Consider the following 24788-nt stretch of genomic DNA (forward strand, 5'->3'; position numbering starts at 1 on the left):
TTATTTATTCTCCTACGTGGTCTGTAGGCTTGGTTTAGTGGGCCCCCAATGCTTTATTTATCCAACAACTACTCTGAGCCACAAACCCAGCTCGCGGTGAGGTTTCAGGAGAGAACAAGACAGGTATGCCAAACATCATCATTTAGTTACACGAGTCATGCTCTGCACTGCTGTGTCCTTACCTGGCTCTGGGAACAAAGAGGTGACATTTAGCTGGACCTGAAATTGGACACTGAAGGTGGGAGAAAGATTTCCAGAAAACCCAGAGGCCAGTAAGAGCCTGGAGAGCTGGAGGGGCTGTGGAGGCAGTTAGGGTCACTGCGTGGAGGAAGAGTGGACGGAGAGCAGATGAGGCCATGAACGCCACGTTCAGGCTTTGAACTCAGAGGGCAATAGGAAACCATGAACGGTTTTCAGGCTGGTGAGTGGCACATTCTAGTTTGGGATTCATAAAATCCAGCAGGGGCGTTCAGTCCTGTCAGAGAAAGGACAGTAGTTTGTAACACGGTGGTGGCAGTTAGAATCGAAGGGGTGGGAAAGAGACATTTTGGAAGTAGATATCACAAAACTCGCGGATGAAAATGCCTTGACGAATGCATCCTTCCTTAAGTTGTTGTCAGGGTATTTTATCATAGCAACAGTTAGAGTAAGAATGATGGCCACCTCAAATGGCCTGAGATTTGTAGGGAGGTAGACCCCAGAGTTCAACCCCAGACCCGGGAACAGTCAGGCTGCAACCGACATAACCATGTGGCACTTTTCCCACGGGGCTTAGGGAAATGCAGCTACAGTGCAGTAACCCTTACCCTCTGATACTTCAAGCTAGTCCTGGCCTCATCTTTAAACTGACAGTGACAAATCCTCCTGTAGGAGTGACTTTAATAAAGAAATAAAGCCGTACAAATGCAAGTTCCTGCAGGTGCTGGGCACTAAACAGAGAGAAATGACTACTATTGATTTAAAAAATACATATACACACATAAAATTCTGCTGAGTGTATTTTAAAACTCTTACACAGTCTTCCTTATTTACCAGACACACACTGTGAGGGACACCACCTACGAAGGTTGACTAGTGAGTGCCTTCTCTTCCCTCCACCGCAGGCTAAGCAGTTACTTTGCTCTCTGCTAGGGTCCATAGTATTTGCTCAGCTAATGCCACGTGTGCACCAGATGATAGATAGATGTGTTAAATCTGTTTACACACTGTTATTCTGGGATCCACAACATGATGGCAGGGAGATGCAGTTTCTGTGGAGAGCAGGACCGACTGCGGCCTTAAACTCTTAAAGATGCTAGTGAGCACCACTACCCATCAAGAAATACAAATGAACAAAGGAACCTATTCCCCATGCTGGCTAGTCTCACCCAGCCTTGATGCAGGGGGAGGAACTTGGTCCTGCCTCAACTTGATATGCCATGCTTTGCTGGCACCCATGGGAGGCCTGCCCTTTTCTGAAAGGGAGACAGAGGAGGAGTGGATGGGGGGAGGGGGCAGAAAGGAGGCCGGGGGAAGAAATGGGAGGAGAGGAGGGAGGGAAAACTGCGGTCGGGATGTAAAATAAATGAAAAAATGTAATACATTTTAAAAAAGAGAAAAAAATACAAACGATACTAAATCATAAAATATGGATGCTGGGGAGAGGGCTCAGTAGGTAAAGTGCTTGCTACACGAGGATGGGGACCCGAATTCGACTTCCTGCACCCATACAAAATGTTGGGTGTGGTGGCATATGCTTGCAGTCCCAGGGCAGGGAAACAAGAGACAGGGTGGATCCCTAGGGTTTCTTGGCCAGCCTCGCCACTCCAAGCTCCAAACCAGGGAGAGAGATGCTGTCTGCAAAAATAGGGTAGACAGCTTCAGGAACGACATCCTGATTCCACGCACAAGAACACAACTCTAAATCATAATATGATCAGCCAAACTCTTATTTTGTCTATTACATTGGTACCTTTATGAGACATTCAATTTTCTTTTGCAATTTTTTTTTCCCCTTGCCCCTTCTGGTACTGAAACCTTTTACTGTGCTGAGTCATTTCCACTCATTAACCGAGAACCCAAAGATACCAAGCTGGGCTGGGTATCCCTCCCCAGCTAATCAACACACAAATCTGTGTCAAAATTAGGACAAACTCAAAGAAGCCATGGCAGGGGAGGAGGTCCACTGTCCACAGAAGCAGCAGAAGACAGGTCCAATTCTAGACTCTACCAACCAGAACGTCATCCACTTGGATCAACGGCGAAAACCCGAGAGGGAGGAGTAAGGTCTGTCCCTAAAGAAGCAACCGCGTTGGAGCTTCAGCGTACGGGTGGAGGCAGAAGGGGCGAAACCAGAGCAGGAAAAACCGGGAGATACACGGAGCAGAGGGCTGGACTGGTTAGGAGCCTGGAAATGGCTGGGAAGGAGAAGCAGGGTAGGAGGCTGGGACTTCATCAACCGCCTCGCCCAGCCCAGGAGAAGAATAAGAAGTTGGATTAGGAAGCCAAAGGTAGGGAAATGTGGCTGAGACTCGGGGGGCGGAGCAGAGAAAGTGAGCCCAAACACGAGGACTAATACAAGCCTAGTGGGTGGAGCCGGGGCGTGGGCAGCAATGGGGGCGTGGCCAGGACGCGGGGGCGTGGCTAGGACGCAGGGGCGAGCCTAACTCAGGAAGTCAAAGCCAGGTACAAGCTCAGAGAGCCATATGTGGGCGTGGCCGGGGAATCGGAGGCGGGATCACAGGTGTTGCACTGCTGTCTGCAAAGGCTGCAGCCCTAGGAAGTGCAGTGTCAGGCCCAGCAGGCCGAGCAGCCCCAGAAGCAGGAGCAGCAGCCGCAGAAGCGTCAGCGTGGTGAAGCCACGGGGCTGCTGGGTCGTGGCCTGCACATATCGCTCCACTGCGTCGGCGAAGCTGAACTTGTCCGGCGCGTAGCCAAGCTGAGCGCGGGCCTTGGCAATCTGGAAGGTGTGCGTCACGGCCACGCTGAGCACCTGTGGGCGAGGCGGAGCGGTGGAGGGCCGGGCTAGTGGGAGGGGAGAGCATCCTCGGCCTTGTTGACCACAAGGATAGGGGGAGGGCAGCTTGTTTCTCTGTCAACACTAGGATTTAAAAAGACTGGCCGCTGCGTCTTGTTCCGGCCGATGCCTCCCTGGGGGAGGGGAGGGGAAACCTTCCTTTCTAAGATCTTTTTCCTGGAGGGCGCCGCCTCCTGGATGCCCTTTTAGATCTCATCCTCCAGCCTTGCTAAATTCTCATCCTGTTTAATACCTCGTCTCTGCTGCTCTTCCCAGCCTAGCGCTGTTCTGGACCTCTGGAGGCCTTAGATGCATTTTTGAACACCGGGAGAAGCCGGAAGCCTCCTGCCTGTAGTGGGGAGCGGTTCTCCAGAAAAACATCTCCAAGGAAGGATGTTGGCTTCCTGTTGCCAGCCCAATACCAATTGTAGCGGGCAGGGCCTCAAGAACAGCCTTCCAGCCCTCCCAGCTGCTTAACTAAGTGTCCCTAAGAGAAGAATTCAGTTACGCCTAATGATTCCACTTTAAGTCTGAGCTGCCTTTCCCGTGCTTCCAGTTGGCCTCGGGCCCACCTGCTTCTAGGGTAATAATAAATGATAGCTATCGATTATAGAATTCCCACTCTGCTTGGTGTGGGCCCTTTATATAATTTTGTCCTCCGAGATGACACTATTTCCTCTTTCCATAATTGGAAATTGAAGACCAAAGGTTGAGTGACTTGCCTAGGGTCACATAGACGATCCACTTCCTAGGCCATATTCTTTGTCATGCTGGGGTCTGCAGATGCCCTCCCACCTGGCCTTTTGTTCTTCTCTAGTTGGGCATTGGCTGTGTGATTCTCACATGGCACAGACACGCCCTTGGGGCCAAGCACTGGGCCAGGGACCCTAATGAGGGAAGCAGAGACCAGTTCTTGCTCCTCTTGCCCCAGATAGAACATTCAGCACTTGAAGCAATGCAGGTTAGTAAACATCCTAAAACCAACCGAGCACCTCTTCCATGGAGACATAGCTGTGAGCTACCCAAGCAGGTCCTGGCACAGTGTTTTCAGAGGTCAGGCTTAGCGGTGACCTCAGAGTGGCGGTACTTCTTCATGCTGGGCAATTCCTCCTCCCATCCCAGCGTAGCTCTTATCACCGTGCTGAGCTGCCTGGTTTCTGGAACATCTTCCTCTTTAGACTATGAGCTTCCTGGGGTAAGGACCAAGTCTTCTTACCTCTAGTGTTCAGTGCAGTGCCTGGCACACAGTAGGTGCTCAAGGAATAGAAAGGCTAGAGAGCTAATGGGTGTCTCACAGACTGACCAGCAGAGGGCGACAGACCCACAGCCCCCAAACTGCCTCAGATCCTGCGGCCTGGAGCCAACGAGTTAACTCACACACGAGACAAGAGGAAGCCCGACTATGGGTAATCTGCAGCGCTCCTGGCCACCGTTTTGCCCTTTGTTCCTAATGTGTTTTCCAAGGTCGTGTTGGAGCTTTAGGTCTGGGTTCAAATCCCATCGGTACCTTGTAAGTGAGTGATGATCCTGGGTAGGCAACGTCACTACGGATCTAATTTCCTCCTCTGTTCATGGGCAGGGCAATAGTTTCCAGCAGCAGGAAATATCAAATGACACTAAAGGACTGTCATTATCCACCATCATTCTGGATGCTCAAAGGAACAATAGTGGGTGGGCAGTGCCTTCTCTGGAACATTCCCCCCCCACACACACACACTTCCTTTCAGCTTAAGGAGCACTGGAGTTGGCATCCTGAAGCCAATTCCAGTGTGGTGTGATCTTGGATAAGCCACTGCTTTCTCTAGTGCCCAGTTTCTCATAGAGTGGAGAACATCATCTTTGTGCCCTTCCTAATTTAGCACTAGGAGGAAGCAAATGAGAGACCCCAAATAACCTGTCACTTTCCTGTTTACAGTCTACTTAAGACATCCTCTGTAAAAAAGTTTATGGATTTATTTTATATGTATTATTGCTTTATTTGCATGCATGTATGTACACCATGCACATGCCAGGAGAGGGTGTCAGATCCCTTGGGACTGGAGGTATGTGTGGTTGTGAGCTAGCATGTGGGTGCTGGGAATCAAACTTGGGTGCTCTGAAGAGCAGTAAGTACTCTAAAGTGATGAGCCATCTCTCCAGCCCCAAGGTGTCCTCTTTTTGAATGGTACATGCTGAGCAAATATAAAACTAAACATCAGCTGGGTGTGATGGTGCATACATTTCATCCCAGTACTCAGGAGGCAGAGGCAGGTGGATCTCTGTGAGTGTGAGGCCAGCTTGCTCTATATAGCGAGTTCCAGGATATCCAGAACTGCATTGTGAGACATTGTCTCAAAGAAAAAAAAAAAAAAACCCAAAATAAACTGTGCATCATAACTCTGAGAATAGTATAGAAGACACTTAATACATACTTATTGTTAAGTAAGCATGAATGATGAGCCTAGAGCCACTGGAGATTTGTGTGAGTGTGCATGTGTATATTCAGAGGTGGGTTCAAAAAAGTATCTGCTATGGACCCTGCCCTTGGGAGCCTCAGATATAGCTAGAAAATAAGCCACCTATGGCTGGAATAACAGCTATGAAGCTTGCATGGAGCAGTCCTCTGTTCAGTCTATAATACAGTCTGAGCAAAAACAGTTGGTAGGGAGCATAGTGGGTAGGGAGCATTATAAAGGAATGGGCTGTAGCTTTGGGCCTACATGGAAGGTTCTGAGATCTCAGAGAAGTATCTTGTGGCAGGGTGTTCGGCAACAATGGAGATGTGGAGGGGAGGAGAAAGGCTCTGGGCTAGGACTCCCCAGCAGCACACTTACCTCACTGCGGGTGAGCAGTGGGGGGACGGTGCAGATGGGCCTCAGGGCCAGGTGCAGGTACTCCATCAGTGCAGCTGTGGGAGAGGGCAGACGAGAGGGAGGGACCCTCAGGACAAATCCATTGGAGACATTGTTTGCTTTGCTAGGGGGTCCCTTTACAAAGGTCACTGGATTCCTTCAGGTCAGCAGCATCTCTGGAAGAGCAGCCTTAACCTCTTAACCTCTGAGCTGTCTCTCCAGCCCGCCCACTTGCATTCTTACGGGAAGGCCAGCAGAGGGCAGCAGCAGGACACGCTATCTTGGTGGGGTGGGAGAGGGGAGTGGGAGCAGATACTGACGTGCAGGTGGAGGGGGAGAATCCAAGGTCCCAGCCTCCATACATCCCAAAGAAGCCCTGGCATCAGGGTGACCTTGGAAGAGGGGGAGCCTCAGGGCTCCCTCTGCCCCACCAGGCATCATGCCTTCCAGCACAGGTCTAGGTGTCAAGGCTGCCCCATCCCCCGCTCCCTGCACCACTTCAGGCAGGTCTCAGAGCCCCAGCCTCCTCTTTTACAGTAGTTACAGCCTTGCCAGAGGCTCACGTTTAAGGGGGCAGGCCTATGATGAGTACATCTGCACAGCTGTGACGATATAGAGACAGGTGTTCCTCTGAGTGCGGGGTCAGGCTGGGTGCACCTGCCCAATCTATTTAAATTCCATTACTCCTGCGTGCCTCCCTGGCCTCATCACAGTCCAGGCCCTGGGTTACCAATAATGTAACACACACATGTTGTGTGTGTACCTGGCATACAGGAGCTTCAATACCCATGCTGTTCCTTACCTGTCAGATACACACAGGAAGTTGGTACCCAGATCCAGGGCTGACTGTACCCCAGCTTCTCAAACTGCAAGGGAACATGGTCTGATGTGAGAACTGGTTGTTTAGGGACTGGCTGGTGAGGAAAGATCACTTGTTTCCCATATCCTGGCTGGCAGGGGACCCCACCAGCCCAGAGAGACCCTCAAGTCCACGCTAGTCTTATTTTTCAAGACAGGGTCTCTCTATATAGACCAGGCTGGCCTCAAATCATAGAGATCTGCCTGCCTCTACCTCCTGGGTGCTGGAATTAAAAGCGTGCACACTCTGCTTGGCATGATGAAGGTGATCGTTTCCACACCAGCCTCGAACTGAGATCCACTCCTTGGTCAGGGTAACTCAAGTAGTTAAAACATAGGACAAATCTTTTTCTTTCTTTTGTGTGTGTGTGTGTGTGTGTGTGTGTGTGTGTGTGTGTGTGTGTGTGTTTCAGGGTGCACATGCAGTGATACCATATGGAGGTCAGAGGACAACTTGCTGCAATCAGTTCTCTACTTCTACAGTGTGGGTCCTGGGGATTGAACTCAGGGTGTCAGGCTTGGCAATGGGATCTACCTGCTAAGCCATCTCTTTTAACTTAGACTCTTTCACATCATATAATTTTTACTATGGCCACCCACACCTGGACATGTTCCCAGGCCCTTAAGTAGAATCTGATTTTTTTTTCCTTCCAGAATTGACTGTACTATTAAAGAAAAATAGATAAAACCCAGCAAGTGGGTGGAAGGCAGGAGACTCAGGGAGAAACGGGGGATCTGGCAGGGGATGAATGGAGCTGTCCACCTGCATAAAACCTTTCCAGGTCACAGCCAAACCAACAAAGGCTGGCAGGCTGGAGAGAATGGGAGCCCTCCCCGACTGCTGGGGAGAAAGGAATCCCGCAGTCTCTGGAAAAAGTCTGGAAGTTCTTCAATGAAAAGTTAAACCTGGAGTAACCATTTAGCCCAGAAACTCCATGCACGGACCCAATCCAGCAGGGACGCTCACTGACCAGCCAGCCTAGTCTACTTAGTGAGCGCCAGGATAGGGAGAGACCCTGTCTCAAAAGACAGGTAAACAGTGCCCGAGGAACAGCACCCACAGTTGTCCTCTGACCTCCACAAGCATGTGTACTCACATACTTGTGCACTTGTATACACAAGTGTAAGTGCACACATACACACGTACATCAAAGAAAAAAAAAATAAAAAGGAATGAAGTCTTGACCTGATACACGTCACAGCACACATCAACCTTGAAAACTAAGTAGGGAAGAAGCCAGACACAAAGGGTCACTTATCCTATGAGTCCATTCATGTAAAATACCTATGAGTCCATTCATATAAAATACCAATGAGTCCATTCATATAAAATAGGCGAGGCAAATGAAGAGAGAGGAAGACTCCTGGTTGCCTGGGGTGGGGTGGGCTGAAGATAGAGGTAGGGTAGGGTACCCAGGGCTGTATTGCTAACAGGTATAGGCTTGTTTTGCTTATCTGAAGACGAAGACCTGCTTTAAAGTTAATTATGGTGATGGTTGTGTAACTCTGAATATGATTAAAAAAGGAAAACCATATTGAATTACATCCTTCCCATAGGTGAACTGCATAGCTTGTAAGCTACATCTCAATAAAAGTGCTTTTTAATTCAGAAAATTAAAAACAAAACAACTTTCCACGTATGGGTGTTTTGCTTATATGTAGGATTGGTGCTCATGGAGGCCAGAAGAGGGCATCAGATCCTCTGGAACTGGAGTTAGAGACAGTTGTGAGCTGCCCTGTGGGTGCTGGGACTTAAACCCAGGTCCTCCGGAAGAGCAGCCAGTGCTCATAGGCACTGAACTGTCTCTCCAGACCCTCAAAGCGCTCTTTAAATGGAACAAACTAGAGCTGTCATTGGCATAGCAGTACAAGATAACCCCTCTACCTTTAGCCTGGGGTTCAGTGCTCACTTTCCACACAGGGCTGGTCCATAGGTCTGTGGGTTGCTGAGAGAGGACAGGTTTTTCAGAGGCCAAGCTCTTCTCTCCAGGCTCTGGTGACCTTCTACATACCTGCCTAGGGATTACAATCAAACCCTGCCTTTCAGTGGTGACCACTTGCTTTAGCATGGGTCCTGGGTTCCATTGAAAAAAGAAATAACAGAAGACTCACATGGCCAGAATCATGTAAATCAGGAAGCTTGGAAGAGGTCTGTGACAAAATCAGGGAACGCTTGGTATCATAAAGGGGCAGCCACAACCCAGCTTCAGCTATACCCAGGGCCTCTCAGGCACGCTGCTGCCAGGGCTTCCTAATGTAGATTCTTGGATTTGGAAGGTAGGAAAGGATTTGAGGATAGAGGATGGGATTTTGGAGTCTTGCTCTGGGTTAGGAGATCAGAACACCTACCAGTGGGGCCATCCACTCAAAGAGGTTGACGCTGTCCCCATCATTGATGTAGTACGCCTGCCCACTCTGGGGGTGACAGGAGAGAAGGGGTGTAGTCAGATGTCTGCCCACAGCCTGACTCCACCCTTTCTCATGGCCCCCAGCTGCTTCTGCAGCCCTCTTGTCCTCTTGAGCAGTTCTGGGGACAGACCTGGGCAACACCTTAGTAAGGGCTGTAACTGGTTTGGCACAAATGATGATATTCTAGAGAGATGTTGACGATGTGGGCCAGTTGTCTGTCAATCTGACCATCTGACTATTGAAACAACGGACCCCCCAAAGAGACAGGGATTTCTTCAGGAATCTCATGCTGGAAAAACAGAAGGGCCACAGCCAGAGGGGAGCTTATCTCCCTTTCATTCCATCGTAGCAGCTTACAGGAGAGCCAAGCCCACTTAGGGATGAATCAGTGGTGGACAGGACCATACCTTGACCAGGACTGCCAAGATGTGCATATTCCTGGGACTCTATTAAACTTTAATATCACTCAGGATTCCAAGACAGACTGGGTCCTTTCATCCCTCTTTCCTTTTTTACTATTGGCTGTTTGGTTTGGTTTGGTTTCTCTACACAGCCTGGTCCTGGATCAAACTCACAGAGATCTGCCTGGCTCTGCCTCCCGAGTGCTGGGATTAAAGGCCTGTGCCAACACCGCCTGACCTAATTTGACTCTTTTAATTGGCTTCTAAAGGAGCGATTGAACTTGGCTTCTTGGGGTGCAGATTGTGGCCCCAAGTTTGGTAACAGGGCGACCACGCTGACAAGCTGTGTAACTTTGATGGACTCATTCAACCTCATTGTACTTCAGTTTCTTCAGTACTTCCGTGAAGACTGTGACCCATTCCAGTTTGTAGCTGTAATGTTACAGGGTCACTGCGGAAGAGCTAATTACGTTCTCTGAAGCTTCTACCCAACCCAGTGACCCTGGGACTCCTGAGACATGATTCTCCTTGCCTGCAATCTGCGGGGGTAGGGGGGGGCAGGGATGTCACAGGACACTCACAGCCACATAGCCCTTAGCCATGGTGAGGGCCTCAGCCGCCAGCATGTGTGCCTGCACCAGATTCTGCACATGGACCCAGTTCATGCGCGTCCTGCGATCCCCAAACCGGAACATGAACAGTCTCTTCTTGATGTGGTTCTGGTGCGGGGGAGAGGACAGTGCAGGGTCACCTGGCTGGTTCTACACTCTCTATATACATGCTCACAGCTTCCCATCAGTAACAGGCTAGACTCCAACTCCCATGTCCCAAGTCCTCAGGACATCTCTGCTTGCTTGTCTCACAGGTGACCTTGGGCCACCTTTGACCTTCCCTGACTTCTCTCATACCTCACACTCAAAGCTCTTGTAAACCCAGCTGCCCCAACTATTACATCTGTTCAGAATCCAACCGATTTTCTCCCCCACTACCACCCTCTCTCTCGCCTTGGGAACTCCAGCAGCTTCTTAGCCGTCCATCTACCCTGCACAGCCATATCTGGCCTGCTGTGGGATGGTCTGTATGTCAAATGTGTTGCTGATTGGTCAATGAATAAATCACTGATTGGTCAGTGGCCAGGCAGGAAGTATAGGTGGGACTAACAGAGAGGAGAATTGAGAGAACAGGAAGCTGGGTGAGAGAGACACTGCCAGCCGCCATCAGGACAAGGAAGATGTAAAGTACCGGTAAGCCACAAGCCACGTGGCAAGGTATAGATTAATAGAAATGGATTAATTTAAGCTGTGAGAACAGTTAGCAAGAAGCCTGCCACAGCCATACAGTTTGTAACCAATATAAGTCTCTGTGTTTACTTGGTTGGGTCTGAATGGCTGTGGGACTGGCGGGTGAGAGAGACTTGTCCTGACTGTGGGCCAGGCAGGAAAACATTAGCAACACTGGCCCTGTTCTGGTGACTACAGAGGCACACGGGCTGTGATGATGAACACAGACACGCTGACCATGTCCCAATGCCCCTCTAGCCCTGGCCCAGCTTTCCCTCCTACTGACCCCCTCTCCTGCTTGTGCTGCCATGACCCCAGGGCTGTCCGTGTACTCCTGGAAAGTCTTGGGGCTTTCTGAGAGTTGTCCCGTGTCTGGAGGCTCTTCCTCCAAAAGCCTGTTGGACACACTTGGCTCCTTCCTCCCTTGGAGGCTTGAAACCTGGCTTTCTCCAAGCGACTTCCCCAACTTCCCCCGGGAGCCCAATTCCCTCAGCCCACCCATTTTTCTTTTCTCCCTTTGTGCCTGGCACTTTCCAACACTCTTTATAATTCAATATTGAATCTACTTGAGTCTGTTTCCTGGGGTGAGAACAGAGGCCACACCAGGGCAGGGCTGTCTTCCGTGTTTGCTGATCTGAATAGTACCGAGCACACAGTAGTCATTCAGTTAAGTATGTAAGTGGTGAAAAGCCACTGTAGTTAACCCGTGGTCATTTAAGAACTCCACAAAGGAATATTTGAAGCAGCAGGCCAGAACAGCACTCGCCAGATGACCTTCAATGGCTCCCTGTGGCCTTGCATTCCCCATTAGTTCCAGTCATTGGGACCTCTTGCTGATGACATTAACCGTGACCTTCTTCACATCTAGGATCATGCTCAAATTGCTCCTTTACCTGGCATTTACTTTCTCTAATCACCACAGCTCATCAGAAAAATCCCTTTTCCTCCTTCCAAACACCGTAGGCATCCCTTCCTCCAGGAAGTCCTCCTGGGTCTCCCCTGCCAGGCCCATTTTCTCTTGCATCTTTCTACTCAGCCTTCACTATACTGAAGCTATGACTGTGTGGTCTGTCTCCCTGACCAGGTTGTGAGGACACTGGGACCTAGAGCCCCTTGCAGCCATATTCTAGAGTTTTCTGGCATAAAGAACCTTCCCTGGCAGCCTGAGATAAACTGTTCAGCCCTTGGGGTACCCACATGAAGGTCTCTCTGGTGTCATGGCTTTCTTTCTCCCTGACTTGAACAGAGGCCTGACTGGCACACTGGGAACTTTGACCCTGGTAGGTCTGAGGACTATGAACTTGTAGGCATCAGGGTGACCTCCCAGCATAGAGAGTCTCTGGCCGGGGACATTGCCCCTAGACAGATGCAATCCATGGTCCAGTCAGTATGCACACCACATCAACCTGACTCTTTCTGCCTCTGGTCATGGAAGGCTGGGAGGACCTACCGCCACCCGGGGCAGGTGTCTCTGTTCTTCAGGGCCATAGATCCCTGGGGGACGGAGCACACAGGTGCGGAGGGTGCCTCCTCCTAGGACACAAGAAAGGGTGGTCAGGGGCCTGCAGAGGAGTGATACATGGAGCTCGGGAGCCCACAGCACATGAGGATGGGGAGCTCAAAGCCATCCACATCTCCTGCTCCTTATTTAGCATGGAATGCCCAGCATAGATACTCTGTGCCTCCAGCTGCCCAATTTCTTTGGGGACCGCACCCACCTCCCTCCGACCCGATCACAAACCCTGAGGGCACTGGCCCTAAGCTCCTGCCAGCCACGGCCCTGGAGCTATTCATGACCTGTGCTTCCTAAAGCAGGTGGCTGTTCTTTCTGCAGATCTGTTTTCCAGGCACTTTCATTGTATGCTCCCTTTCCCCGTGAATAAGCCAGGGCCAGAACCTTCCATCTTTAGCAAACACCCCTCCCTTTACAATGAAGCCCAGAGTCATGGATGATAGAGTGGTCCCCAAAAGCTCTGTCTACATTCTAGGACTTGCCAGTGTGGCTGTTTGTAAAGGGGCCTTCAAGCTTGTAATTAACAATATTGGTGAGTTGAGATTGTCGTAGATCTTCAGCTGGGTCTAATCCAATTACAAGTGTCTTAGAGAGATCAGCAGAGGAGACAGAGGAGTTTTGTAGTCATGAGCCAAGGGTCACCTGGGGCCACCTGAAGCTAGAGGAGACAGAGGGCCCCTTCTCCAGAGCCTTCAGAGAGGGAGTTCTACCTGCTAACACCAGCTAACCCCAGGATTCCAGGCTCTAGCTTTTAAATGGCAAGAGAATGTCCTAAACCACTACAGGAGTTGCAGGATACTAACACAAGCAGGTGCAAGAAGATACAGCACCTGACAAGGCCCTGTGACCTACTTATTAGGACTCTGGCACCCAGCTCAAGTGAGAGCCATCTCAGGACTAGCCTGGATCTCAGGCCGCTGTAATCACCCCTGGTGACCACGGTCAGCCTCCTGGAAGGCAGATGGTGGCTGAGCTTTTCTGTAGCCTTACAGCTAAGTTTAAACTCTGGGTCCCTGGGGGCATGGTGGAGGGAGGTCAGGTTGCAGCCAACAGTGGCCTGTGGGACACTGGGTAACCACGTCAGAGAGGGGCAGGCCTAGGGTATCCATGACTCTTTGGAGCATTGAAAGCTGGGGATGTGCATATAAATAATTCCCAGCCAGAGGATTAGGTGTCTGGCCTGGCGGTAGGTGAAGGGGCTGTGCCCTGGCAGAGAAGGGAATTCAACTGCATCAGATCAAATCCTGGGGGAATACAGTGGATGTGCACCCCAGGATCAGGGGTCAAGGACTGACAGATTAAGTCATAAAAGCAGGGATATTATAGGGGAAAGAGCCCACATGTCGGGACCTGGGTCTCTGCCTCTAGAGTAGCACAGTGGGTGAGGCCCGGATTCTGGGGCTAAGACTCCACTGGGCTTCAAAGTTCAACTGCTCCGTGCTGTGTGACTTTGAGCAAAGCCAGTTAACCAGCCTCTGTTTCTTCCGTGTAAACTTGAATCTATAATTCCAAGCCTCTCTTGTTCTCCAAACCCGATGGGTTTCCACATTTGTTTGTCTTTTCCAGTGCTACTAGAGAGGTTGAACATAGGGCTTCATGCTAAACAAGCTTTCTACCTCTGAGCTATATTCTGCCCCCCCCTTTTTTTTTTTTTAAATTTTTTGTTTATTTGAGGCAGGGTCTTGCTATATAGCCCAGGCTGGCTTTGAACTCACTCTGTAGTCCAGGCAAGCCTTGAACTTGTGATCTTGCTGCCTCAACCTTCTAAGTAGATAGTATGTAAGGACTTTGCCACCAGACCCAGGCAGATAAATTTCTCTCTTCTTTTCTTTTCTTTTTTCTTTTTTTGAGACAGGGTCTATGTAGTTCTAGCTGGCCTTGTCTCATGATCCGCCTGCCTCTGCCTCCCGAATGTTAGGATTAAAGGTATGTGCCACCACCTCTAGCCTGGATAGATAATTTTGACAATAAAAGGAAACCATGTTGGCTGGTTTCTTTTAGTTCTAAACTTTAGAAAGACAGTAACAGTGATTTCTGGCAAGCAAATTGTCTGAATGGGTTTGGCTCCTGTGTGGAAGACCAGGGATGCCTAAATTCCACCCCCTCACTCAGGGATGATATGGAGTGAATGAACCTTTGCATATGGAATTTGCAAAACAGGGCCTGACAAGAAGAATGCACGAAAGTGTGGGCTGTTCCTATTTGATGACTGCTTCTCTGTAGCCCGAGGAGAGAATGCAGAGAGACAGCTGAGGTGGATGTTTCCAGGAAGTTTCAGTGCAGAGAAGCCTCTCTCTTGCATGATTCCCTCCAAAGAGGTGTAACTCCTTACACATTTGTAATGCTCCAGACTGCCCAAACTAAATCCATTCCCATAAGACAGCAGAGAGAGCAAGTGTCAGGCTATCCCAGTCTTTTCCTCACCAGACTGCAAGCAGGAGATCTGACTGTATAGGCCGTGTCCTGGTGGGGGAGGCAGGTACTCAGAACACAATGAAGGACAAAGGCCCAGACCATGCGGAGATGTTACTTGGAAGGATATAGGGCCTCAGACACACAATCATAAGAGGCAGCAGGGGGCAGGCATGCTTGTTATAAGTTAGGCCCCATGGTACTCACCTAGGAGAGGTGTCCCATTGGCCATGAGAGTCAACTGATCAGCAATGGCTTTGGTTCGAGAGTAGTGGTCCATGTGCTGCCAGGGGACAAGGAGAACACAGTCACTAGATGGGCTCATGATGTTGATGGCAATGCTGGCCCATCTGGGCTTAGTCTACCCCATGGCTGCATAATCCTGACTCAGGGAGGCACCTGCCAGTCTGCACCATCTGCCCTGTGACACTGATGTCAGATACAGGTTGGATGATCTGGTCATATGTCATCCATTAGTGTTCCTGTGACATCTTCGCACATAATCTCATTTCCTGCTCTCTACAAATCCCCTCCGTGGTGTTATCAGACTTAGATGGAGAACAGAGGTTCAGAGTATATGATAACTTGCACCATCACAGGGGTGAAAGGTGCCAGGCTGGGTGGGGCTCACGGCCAGGTCTATCTGATTTTGAAGCCTCCGAGGGCACGACAAGCTGGAATAGGAGACAGTTTGTACCACTCAGCTTGGGAGTCTGTCCTGCTGGGATGCGCACCCTGAGTTATAAGACGGACCTGGCTCTGTCAACACCTGCCTTTGGGCAGACACTTCCCAGCCTGCCACCCTGCCCCATCTCTCCCAGAAGTCGGTACCTTGTCCAGGGGGAAGTATGGGACAGAGTCCTCATCGCCCTGCTCTATGGGCTTTCCGCCAAATGTCACGTTGACTGTGCTGGTGTACACGAGCCTTGGAACCCGCCGACGGACACAGACTGCAGGAGACACACGCACACCACATCAGACTGTGAGCAAGGAGCTGGCTAAGGAGGGGCTCAGAAGAGGCCTCTGTGGGCAAATCCACCCATTTCTACTCAGTCTTAATGTCCCACCCCATACCATCAGGGATCTCCAGAATCCAGAGCTGCCTGGGAAGGAAAAGCCTCCCCCCTCAACTTGGGATGTGGGGGCCAGGCCTTCTTATTCCTCCTTCTGGTGTGCCTTTGGCCCCCTAGCCACTCGGTCAAGGGCAGGTAGGAAGAAAGGGCTCACTTGGTGGGACAGATAGAAAAGATGCCCTAGAGCTGGAGAAAGCGCAGGCCAAGGTTGGACACATCCCAAGGGTCCAATAGGATTCTTCTGTCTGATGTTTCTGTGACCTTCCTCAGTGCCATCCTTAGCCCTGGGACCCTAGACGTGCTAAGACTGTTGATGCTCCCCTACAGGGCCCTGAGCAGGTCTGTACACAGGGGAGATAGTCTGCCTCCCACTGGCTTCAGCTGGTACAGTCTAGGTAGGGCAGGGGGGTCTTGCCTCTGTTGCCCCCACCCCTACCCCCACCCCAGAGCTAGGCCAGTGGCAGGAGAAAGAGGAGGAGGGATCACACTGCAGGGCACACTGCACTCTGAGGGCCTACCATTAATCACTAGTCTGGTGCCTCCGACATTTATAGACTCAATCTGCTGTTTCTGTAGCTAGAAGACAAGAGGGAAATGGGAAGTCACATGCTGCCTTCTGCCTCGTGGCTGAGGCCACAGGCTGAGTTCAGGGTCAGCAGGAGTCACGCTGAAGGATACTTGGAGCAGGGTGCATGGGCTGGCATGGAGTTTGGCACGGATAAGTAACTTCAAACGTGTTGGATCATTTTCTGCCCCCTCCTAAATCTCCCCTTATCTGAGACAAATGTGGTGATGAGGCCATGCCCTGGAGGACACTGGATTGTAAACAAAGAATGGGTCTGCAATGACAGGTTCCTGTGTGCTAGGTGTCCAGCAAACAGTACAACCCAAACCCTCATTTAAAGCCCCTGGGAATGGGATGTGCTGTGTTTGCAAACGAATTTCTTTATTTCTTTATTTTTCTTTGAGAGAGTGTATCTCATGTCACCCAGGCTGGCCTCAAACAAGCTATATAGACAAAGATGACCTGGAATTTTCTGATCCTCCTGCCTCCACCTGCCAAGTGCTGGGATTATAGGTGTGTGCCACCATACCTGGTTTATTGGTGCTGGGGATTCAACCCAGGGTGCATGCTGAGCAAGCCACTGAGCCGCATCCCCAGCCCAAACTATATTTATTCTTATCGTGGTGTTTTTTGTTGAACTTGTTGAACGGGGAAACAGCTACAAGGTTAAAAATAATTCAGACAGTAAAAAGTATACCCAATGGCTGCAGAGATGGCCCCGTGGTCAAGGACACTGGCTGCTCTCCCAGAGGTCCTGGGTTATGTTCCGAGCACCCACATGGCAGCTCACAACTGTCTGTAAATCCAGTTCCAGGGGATCCGATGCCCTCTTCTGACTTCCCCAGGCACCAGGCTCGCATGTGATGCATAGACATACATGTAGGCAAAACACCCACACACATAAAACTTAAAAAAAACAACAACAACTATCTAATGAAGAGGAAAGTTCCTTCACATTGCTGATGCCAAGTCTTCCTCTGCCTTTGGACGTTTGTACAGAGAACCTGTATGTAACATCATCGTATACCCTTGTGCATGTAGCAAACATCTGACCTAGCTTTACAAATGTTGTCACGTTTTGATTTATTTGTTTTTCATGTGCATGCATGTGTCCGTGTGTGTGAGGGCCGTGGCACACGGGTGGGGATAAAAGACAGCTAGTGGAAGTCTTTCCTTCCACCGTGGGTCCTGGGGGTCAAACTGAGGTCATCAAGCTTGGCAGTAGGCACTTTTTTTTTTTTTTTTTTTTTTTTTTTTTTTTTTTTTGATACAGGGATCTCTCTATGTAGCCCTGGCTGTCCTAGAACTTGCTATGTAGATCAGGCTGGCCTCAAACTCACAGAGATATTTCTGCTTCTGCCTCCTGAGTGCTGGGATTAAAGGCGGTTGGTTGGGTCACCTTGCTGGCGCTTAGCTTTTCTCTTTTCTTTTTTAAGGTAAACAGGGGATACCAAACACTACTTTGAACGTTGGAGGTTGCCAGGGGATCCACACTTTGGAGTCTTCTCATTCTTTTGAACGGCTGCATAGAATTTCACGATATCCCTACTCTTATTCCGGTAACTAATGGACCACTGCATAATTCCTGGTGGTTTATTATTAAAAACAATGCTATGGATATGGAAATAAGTATAATTTGAGTCAATGGAATACGTTTTGGTAGATGCTGCTACAGTCAGTGTTCCCTAGAGTTTGTGACATAAATCACAGTGACTCCCTCCTTTCCAGATGAGGAAGGGACAGCTTGGAAAGGTGACCGGCCCTGGGTCACACAGGTGGAAGGCACCAGAACTGGTGTTTGATGTCATGGATGCCCAGTGCTTCTTTGGAGGAGGCAAGAACAATAAGACATACTTGGGCATCAGAGTGGTGGGTGGGGCAGGACTTGAACACCACTCTGCCTGGTTCTGGGTGTGTGTGGGAGTCTCACCTTCTCAGCCCCAGACATGCCATAGGAGGCCACATGAAAGACACAGTCCACCCCCTGGAAGGCTTGGTACAGGGCTTCTTCATCTCGGACATCAGCCTGAAACAGAAGTGAGAGGTTCAAGTCCAAGGCAGTGACCCAGCCCAGGCCAAGATCTGGTGGGCCAGGATTTAGCAGCTCCACAGAGCATCAGCAGGCGCTGCCCCCATTTATCCGGCTCTGGGGCCCAGGGCTGGCCTGGGGGTTTCATATGCACTATCTTATCGACTCTCTCTGAGCCCCTTGTAAAGCACATGTGATTACTGCCTCTTTCTGGGGATAAAGACGGGGGCTCAAGGGGGTGGAACTAAAGCTTGGAAGTCTAAGAGCTGGAGCTGAGGATGCAGAATGGCCAAGAGAGTGAAAGTGCTTTCCAGCAAGCCTGAAGGCTCCTGGAATCCACAGAAAGCTGGGTGAGGTGGCCCGCATCTGTAATCCCAGCACTCCTCCGGAGAGATGGGAGGTGGAGATGAGAAAAATGCCTGGAAGCTCTTAGCCGGCCAGACTGGAGTGTGTAGAACAGAAGCAGAAACAGGAGAGGCCGGCCTCATCATGGTAGAGGGAGAGAACCGTCTCTGGAGAGTTCTCCCCTGGCAAATGTATGACTGCACTATCACACCATCACATGCACACACACATACATCACACATATACATCACACACATCACTCACACATACAAACATATCACACATACACATCACACCATGCACATCACACACATCACACATACACTCACATATACATTACACACATCACACATACACTCACATATATATCACACACACATCACTCACACATACACTCACATATATCACACACACATCACTCACACATACAAACATATCACACACTCTTGCACATCACACACATGCACATCACCCACATCACACCCGCACAAACATGAGTAATCATACATACACACATCACACACTTATCCTGCCCCCCCCCCACACACACACTGATAACAAAATCTAAAAATAAAGCCAGGTGGTAGTGGTGAATGCCTCTCTCTAATCCCAGCACTCTGGAGGCAGAGGCAGGTGGATCTCTGAGTTCAAGCCCAGCCTGGTCTACAGAGTAAGTTCCAGGACAGCTAGGACTGTTTGTTACACAGAGAAACCCTGTCTCAACAAAACTAAAACTAAAACTAAAACCAAAACCAAAACCAAAAAGAAAATTTTTTTTTTTATAAAAGTAATAAAGAATTGGAGCTAAATCTGACTCCAGAGCCCGAGATCTCAGACTCCACTGCGGGTTCACATCCTATGTGTCCACCTGAGTTCTGCCACCAGCACCGTCACCTCCGGCCCCGTCACCTCCGGCCCCGTCACCTCCAGCACCAGCACATCCAGCACCGTCACTACCAGCAGCAGCCCCCCCCCCCCCCCATGATTCCCATCTCTGTACCTGGATAAACTCCGTTCCTGAGGGTAGTGGCCACTGGGGTCTGCGGAGGTCCAGCAAGATGACAGAAATGCCTCTCTTGGCCAGGCTGGAACCCAGGCTGAAGCCCAGGTAGCCTCCTCCTCCGGTCACCAGAACCTTCTGTCGGGGGCCCTGTGTGGGTTTGGCCTGAGTCTTCTGCTGTAGCGCTGGTTCTGGGGGCGTCACTGATTCACTGGGGTGAGAACCAGTCCCAGAGCCTCGTCTGGTCCCAGGCACTGGGCCCAGCCCAGGTAATGGTGCAGCTCCTGGTCTAGGTACTGACTCGTTTCCTAGCTGAGGTACTGACCCAGCTCCTGGCTGAGGTACTGGCCCAGCTCCTGGCTGAGGTAATGTCCCAGCTCCTGGCTGGGGTACTAACCCAGGTACTGACTCGGCTCCTGGCCTGGGTCCAGACCTAGCTCCTGATCCAGGTAATGGTCCTGCTCCTAGCGCGGGGTCCCAGAGTAGCAGTAGGCCCTGAAGAAGCACCAGGTACTAGCCCAGTCACAGAAACAGCACTAGGTCCTGGGCCAGAACCTGGAACAGCGCCAGGACCAGGTCCCGGTCCTGGAATAGCCCCAGGTCCAAGCCCAGACCCCAGAACAGCCCCAGGCCCTGGCTCAAGGCCTGACCCCGACCCTGAAGCAGACCCCAGGCCTGAGGCCCCTCCACAGGCCTGGCAGACAGGGCAACCCTTCTCGCCCTGGCCTGCAGCTCGGCAGGTTTCTAGGGAGGAGCCTACAGGGTTGGTCTTCATCCTCTATGAAGCCATGCAGCCTAGAGGCTGTCCACCTGTGGAGAAAACCAGAAGAATGTTCTAGGGTCATCCCAAGGCACACCTTACCAGGTCCTGAGGACTAACGGGAACTTCAGGAAAACTGGAGCCTCCTAGATCTCTCAGGGCTCCAGACTCTTTCAGAGCCCCCAAGAACCTCCATGTGGCTGCTGGCTCCTTAGGGAGTCAGAGAAGGCAGCCTGTCCTTTGACTTCATAGTTGAGGAAACTGAGGCTCAAAATCATGTTGTATGACTCAGATGTACAGTAAGCACCCCTGATTTCCCCACAGGCTCCATGTAGCACCCTAGGAAGGCAGGTCAGTCATGCCTAGGGGGCCTCACATACTGGGTGTGGTATTATCCGTCTCAGAATCAGAGGGCAAGGAGGAGGAAGAGGACAGGGGGAGGAAGAAGAGGGGGAGGAGAAAGGAATAGAAGGGAGAGAAGAGCAAGAGGAAGAAGAAGAGGATGAGAGGGAGGAGGGAGAGGAGGAGGAAGGAGAGGAGGAGGGAGAGGGAGAGGAGGAGGGAGAAAAAGAAGAGGAAGAGGATGGAGGGGAAGGGAAGGGAGAAGAGGAGGAGCAGCAGGAAGGTGAGGAAGGAGAGGACAAGAAGAGTGAAGAGGAGGAGGAAGTGGAGAGAGGAGGAACCACTGGGACATAAGGGCTCAGCACCTGGGAACTTGTCTATGATCCCCAAGTCTGCAGCCGCTTCTGATACCAGGTGCTCCAGGGGCATCTGGCTGACACCACACTGTCCCAGTCCCCTGCGGCCTTCCGGGTCAAGTGGGTGGGCCCCAGGGACCAGCACTGAGAACCCTGTCCTCCTCATTCTAGACCTATAGCTGACCTAGGCTCAGTCAACTGCCACGGTCTTTCCTACTCTCATCTCCCTGAGCATCAGGCTAGACCAAGGACTAGGTCATTAACATTACAGAAGCGGGGACTGTATGGCAGGCCTTCCGTGTACCAGGCTCTGGCTGCCTGCATGGTGCAGGATGGCTGCACAAAGGAGCAGGTGTGTATTCAGTGACTGACTGGCCAATGAGCTGCTGCCTGTGGTGGTCACAGGACAAGGACCCCGGCAGTCATAAGAACTATGCCTGTGTCTCCTCTGTCATTATCCTGTTCGTTTTAGGACAGGAAGGCAGTCATGTCCCACATAAGTGGTGAGGGTATCTAATTCTCCCACCCCACCCCATCCTCAGGAGACAGGATGTAGCTTCAGAGGGGAGACTCCTCTCCCAAGGCCCAGATGACTCTTCTGGGGAAGGGTATATGGGTATTTATGGTGGCAAAGTCTGGGTGTGCCCTTGGGTAAAATACTTAGAACTTCACTGTGCCTCAGTATCCACAGCTGTGAAATGGGCCCAAATCATCTTGGCTGCTTCAAATTCCTTACACAGTGGTCTTGAGAGAGCAGACACCAAAGTCTTTGCAAATCGCCTCAATGCAGGCTGCATGCAGGGTTGCTGACTGGTGTCTCCCGTGCCTGGAACAGTCCCTGGCTAACGGCTAGGAGAATAAACGGGCCTGTTCCTCAGGGGAGCATTACGGCCGAGCCAGGACTGAACCTGGATATGGCAGTGCTAAATTCTCCTGGCAATCTCAGGAAGCATAAGCTACTGTTCCCATTACCCAGAAGTGGAAACCGAGGCCCAGCAAACATCAGAGAATTGGGAAAGAATTACACTAAAAGGCTGGCTGTGGTGATGCACACCTGCGATATCAGAACTTCAAAGGCCTACACAGGAGGATTGCCATGAGGTTGAGGCCAGCTTGGGTTGCATAGTAAGGTCCAGACCAGCCTGGGATACAGTCAAAAAAGAAAACAAAACAAAAAAACACACAACAACAACATGGCTAACCAGATGGCTCATCTCTGCAAGTGATCGGCTCTGTGAGTCTGATCCATGAGGAGAATGGAAAGAATTGACTTGAGAAGTTGTCCTCTGACCTCCACACATGCCCCATGGCAAGTGTACCCCCCATCACAAACAGAGAGAAAGAGAGAGAGAGAGAGAGAGGAGAGAGAGAGAGAGAGAGAGAGAGAGAGAGAGAGAGAGAGAGAGAGAGAGAGAGAGAGAGAGAGAGAGAAATAGTAGTAGTAATATTAAAAACTAACAAAAATGAAAATAGAAGTCCTTAATCCAGGTCCATGGAGACACCAACGCTGGGTTTGATGAAAGGGTTCTGGAGTGGTAGGGACCCGGGCCTCCCGGTGGCAGACTGTCCCACACAGCTGATGGATGGGGGCGGATCCCCATCCCGGGTCCTCTCGCCCTCCTTCCCCAGCACCACATCCCACTCTGCACTCACCTGGCTTGGGCTCCCGCAGCGCTGCGTGCTTCCTGCGCCTCTTGGGTCTCGGCGCCAAAGCCAGCACCACCCGTGGGACCGTGAGACCGCAGCTCCAGTTGGGCAGGCTCGGGGACCGCCCCGCCCGCCCGCCCGCTGCCTCCGCCCCGGCTGTCCCGCCCTGCCGCTCTGCTCTGCAGCCTGGAGCTCGGCAGCCCCACTCACCTGAGGGTGAGCAAGCTAACAGGGCTGCGCTCCTGGTAGAGAAAAGAGGCAAAGGAGCTGCGAGCCTGCCCTGTGCTGACTGTTCTACTCAGGAATTATTCCACTTTCTCCTCTTCACCATTCCACCTGTTCCCCCTTCCAGCTCATCAGCCATGGTGTGTGTGTGTGTGTGTGTGTGTGTGTGTGTGTGTGTGTGTGTGTGTGTGTGTGTGTGTGTGTGTGTGTGTGTGTGAGAGAGAGAGAGAGAGAGAGAGAGAGAGAGAGAGAGAGAGAGAGAGAGAGAGATTATACACATATCCCCTTGTCCATCCATCCAGTTTCCTGTCTGTTTCATTTCCCCGCATCTGTCCTTTCAAACTTTCACTCATAACCCTCAGCCCATCTTTTCTTCAGCCCACCCTTACCTTTCACCTGTCCATCCGACCTTCCCTCTGCCCATCCTGCCATGTATCCAAGCCAACTTTCACCCACCCATTTATATGCCTGTTTTCCTTCCTTCCATTCATCCACCTACCTATCCACCTACCTACCTAAGAATATTCTTATAGTCTCTTAATCCCTGCCCTCTTCTTCCCTGTGGTGCTGGAGGTTGAACCCAGGGCCTCACACAGGCTACATCCTCACCCCACTCCTCTTTTTTTACACTTAATTCCTCTGTCGCTCAGGCAAGGCATTGAACTTGTGATTCTCCTGTCTCAGCCTCCCAGAGAGCAGGAATTAGCCTGTGCCTCCAGGCTTGGTTCTACCATTCCATTTTAATGGATGCTTCTTTATTGTTGACCTCTCCTCTCTGCTGGGGACCAGAAGGGCTTTCCCATCCCTGGGAAACTCATATTTGAGAGACAGAAGCAGAAGGGCTGGCGTGTGTCCAGCCTCTGCTACAAGGAAGCAGCCTGGCCCTAGAGTAGGGAGCATGCTACTCACTGGACTCTGAGAAGGGCCACAAAAAACCGCTCCACCTGTATGAACAAGCTCTGTGAACATTAGGTAAAGGAGGCAAACCCCAGACTTTAGCTTGCTCCTGCCATGTACCAGATGGAAGAATGTCCCATTCAATCTCCATAATTTCTGTTTCAGCCTCATTTTAGAGCTGGAGAAACGGGTTCAGAAAGGAGGCTTGGGATGTGGTATGTGAGTGTCCGAATGTGCCATGGTGCACGTGTGCAAGTCAGATTGCAACTTGCAGGAGGTGGCTCTCTCCTTCCATCAGGTGGGCTCCTGGGATTGAATTTAGGCCATCAGCCTTGGTGGCAAGGCCCTCTGTCTGCTGAGCTGTCTTCCTGGCCCTTTGCTACTTTCTTGCTGTTTGTTTTTGGGCAGCTACAAGGCTTGGTTTCCTCATCCCCATTCTGGAGATGCTATGTAGTTTACTCGAAGGCCACTGTGAGCTTATGGCTGATGGGATAGAGTATATGCAAATCCTAGACCACGGAGCTGCTCAGCTGATGCTCAGCTAACAGTAGCTGTTACCATTATTTGAGAAGGTGGGATTCAAACTCATTTGCTCTCCACCACTTCACAAGCCTGGTGTCTTCCTTGACCCTCCATTTACAAGACCAGCTGGACCACAGACCTCACATTTCCCAGGCAGCTGCCAGTGTTGGCTGACTCTCAAAGAGTGTCATCATTCACAACTACCATGGATTGCGTCCCACACAATACATTGAAGCTCCAACCCCTAGTACTTCAGAATGTGAGTAATTGAACACGGGATTAGTTCAGATGGGGTTCAGTAGAATGGAGAAGGCTTTCATTCCAGTAC

At 50.9% G+C, this 24788-nt stretch overlaps 1 protein-coding gene across 1 annotated transcript; it reads right to left on the reverse strand.

The window, feature by feature from the left end:
- Positions 1 to 980: 980 nt before the first annotated feature.
- Sdr42e2 (short chain dehydrogenase/reductase family 42E, member 2) lies at positions 981 to 22574 on the reverse strand. Its single transcript, XM_052713253.1, is given in 12 exon segments — positions 981 to 2971; positions 5809 to 5882; positions 6629 to 6692; positions 9034 to 9099; positions 10076 to 10213; positions 12225 to 12307; positions 14907 to 14982; positions 15531 to 15649; positions 16291 to 16348; positions 18268 to 18363; positions 19712 to 20185; positions 20187 to 22574. Coding segments are annotated over 12 exon segments (1803 nt in total). The 5' UTR covers positions 20487 to 22574; the 3' UTR covers positions 981 to 2716.
- Between the last annotated feature and the right edge of the window lie 2214 nt (positions 22575 to 24788).

This window comes from Peromyscus californicus, unplaced genomic scaffold, assembly GCF_007827085.1.
Source record: "Peromyscus californicus insignis strain IS unplaced genomic scaffold, ASM782708v3 Scaffold_4__1_contigs__length_199733344, whole genome shotgun sequence".
Taxonomy (NCBI): Eukaryota; Metazoa; Chordata; class Mammalia; order Rodentia; family Cricetidae; genus Peromyscus; species Peromyscus californicus.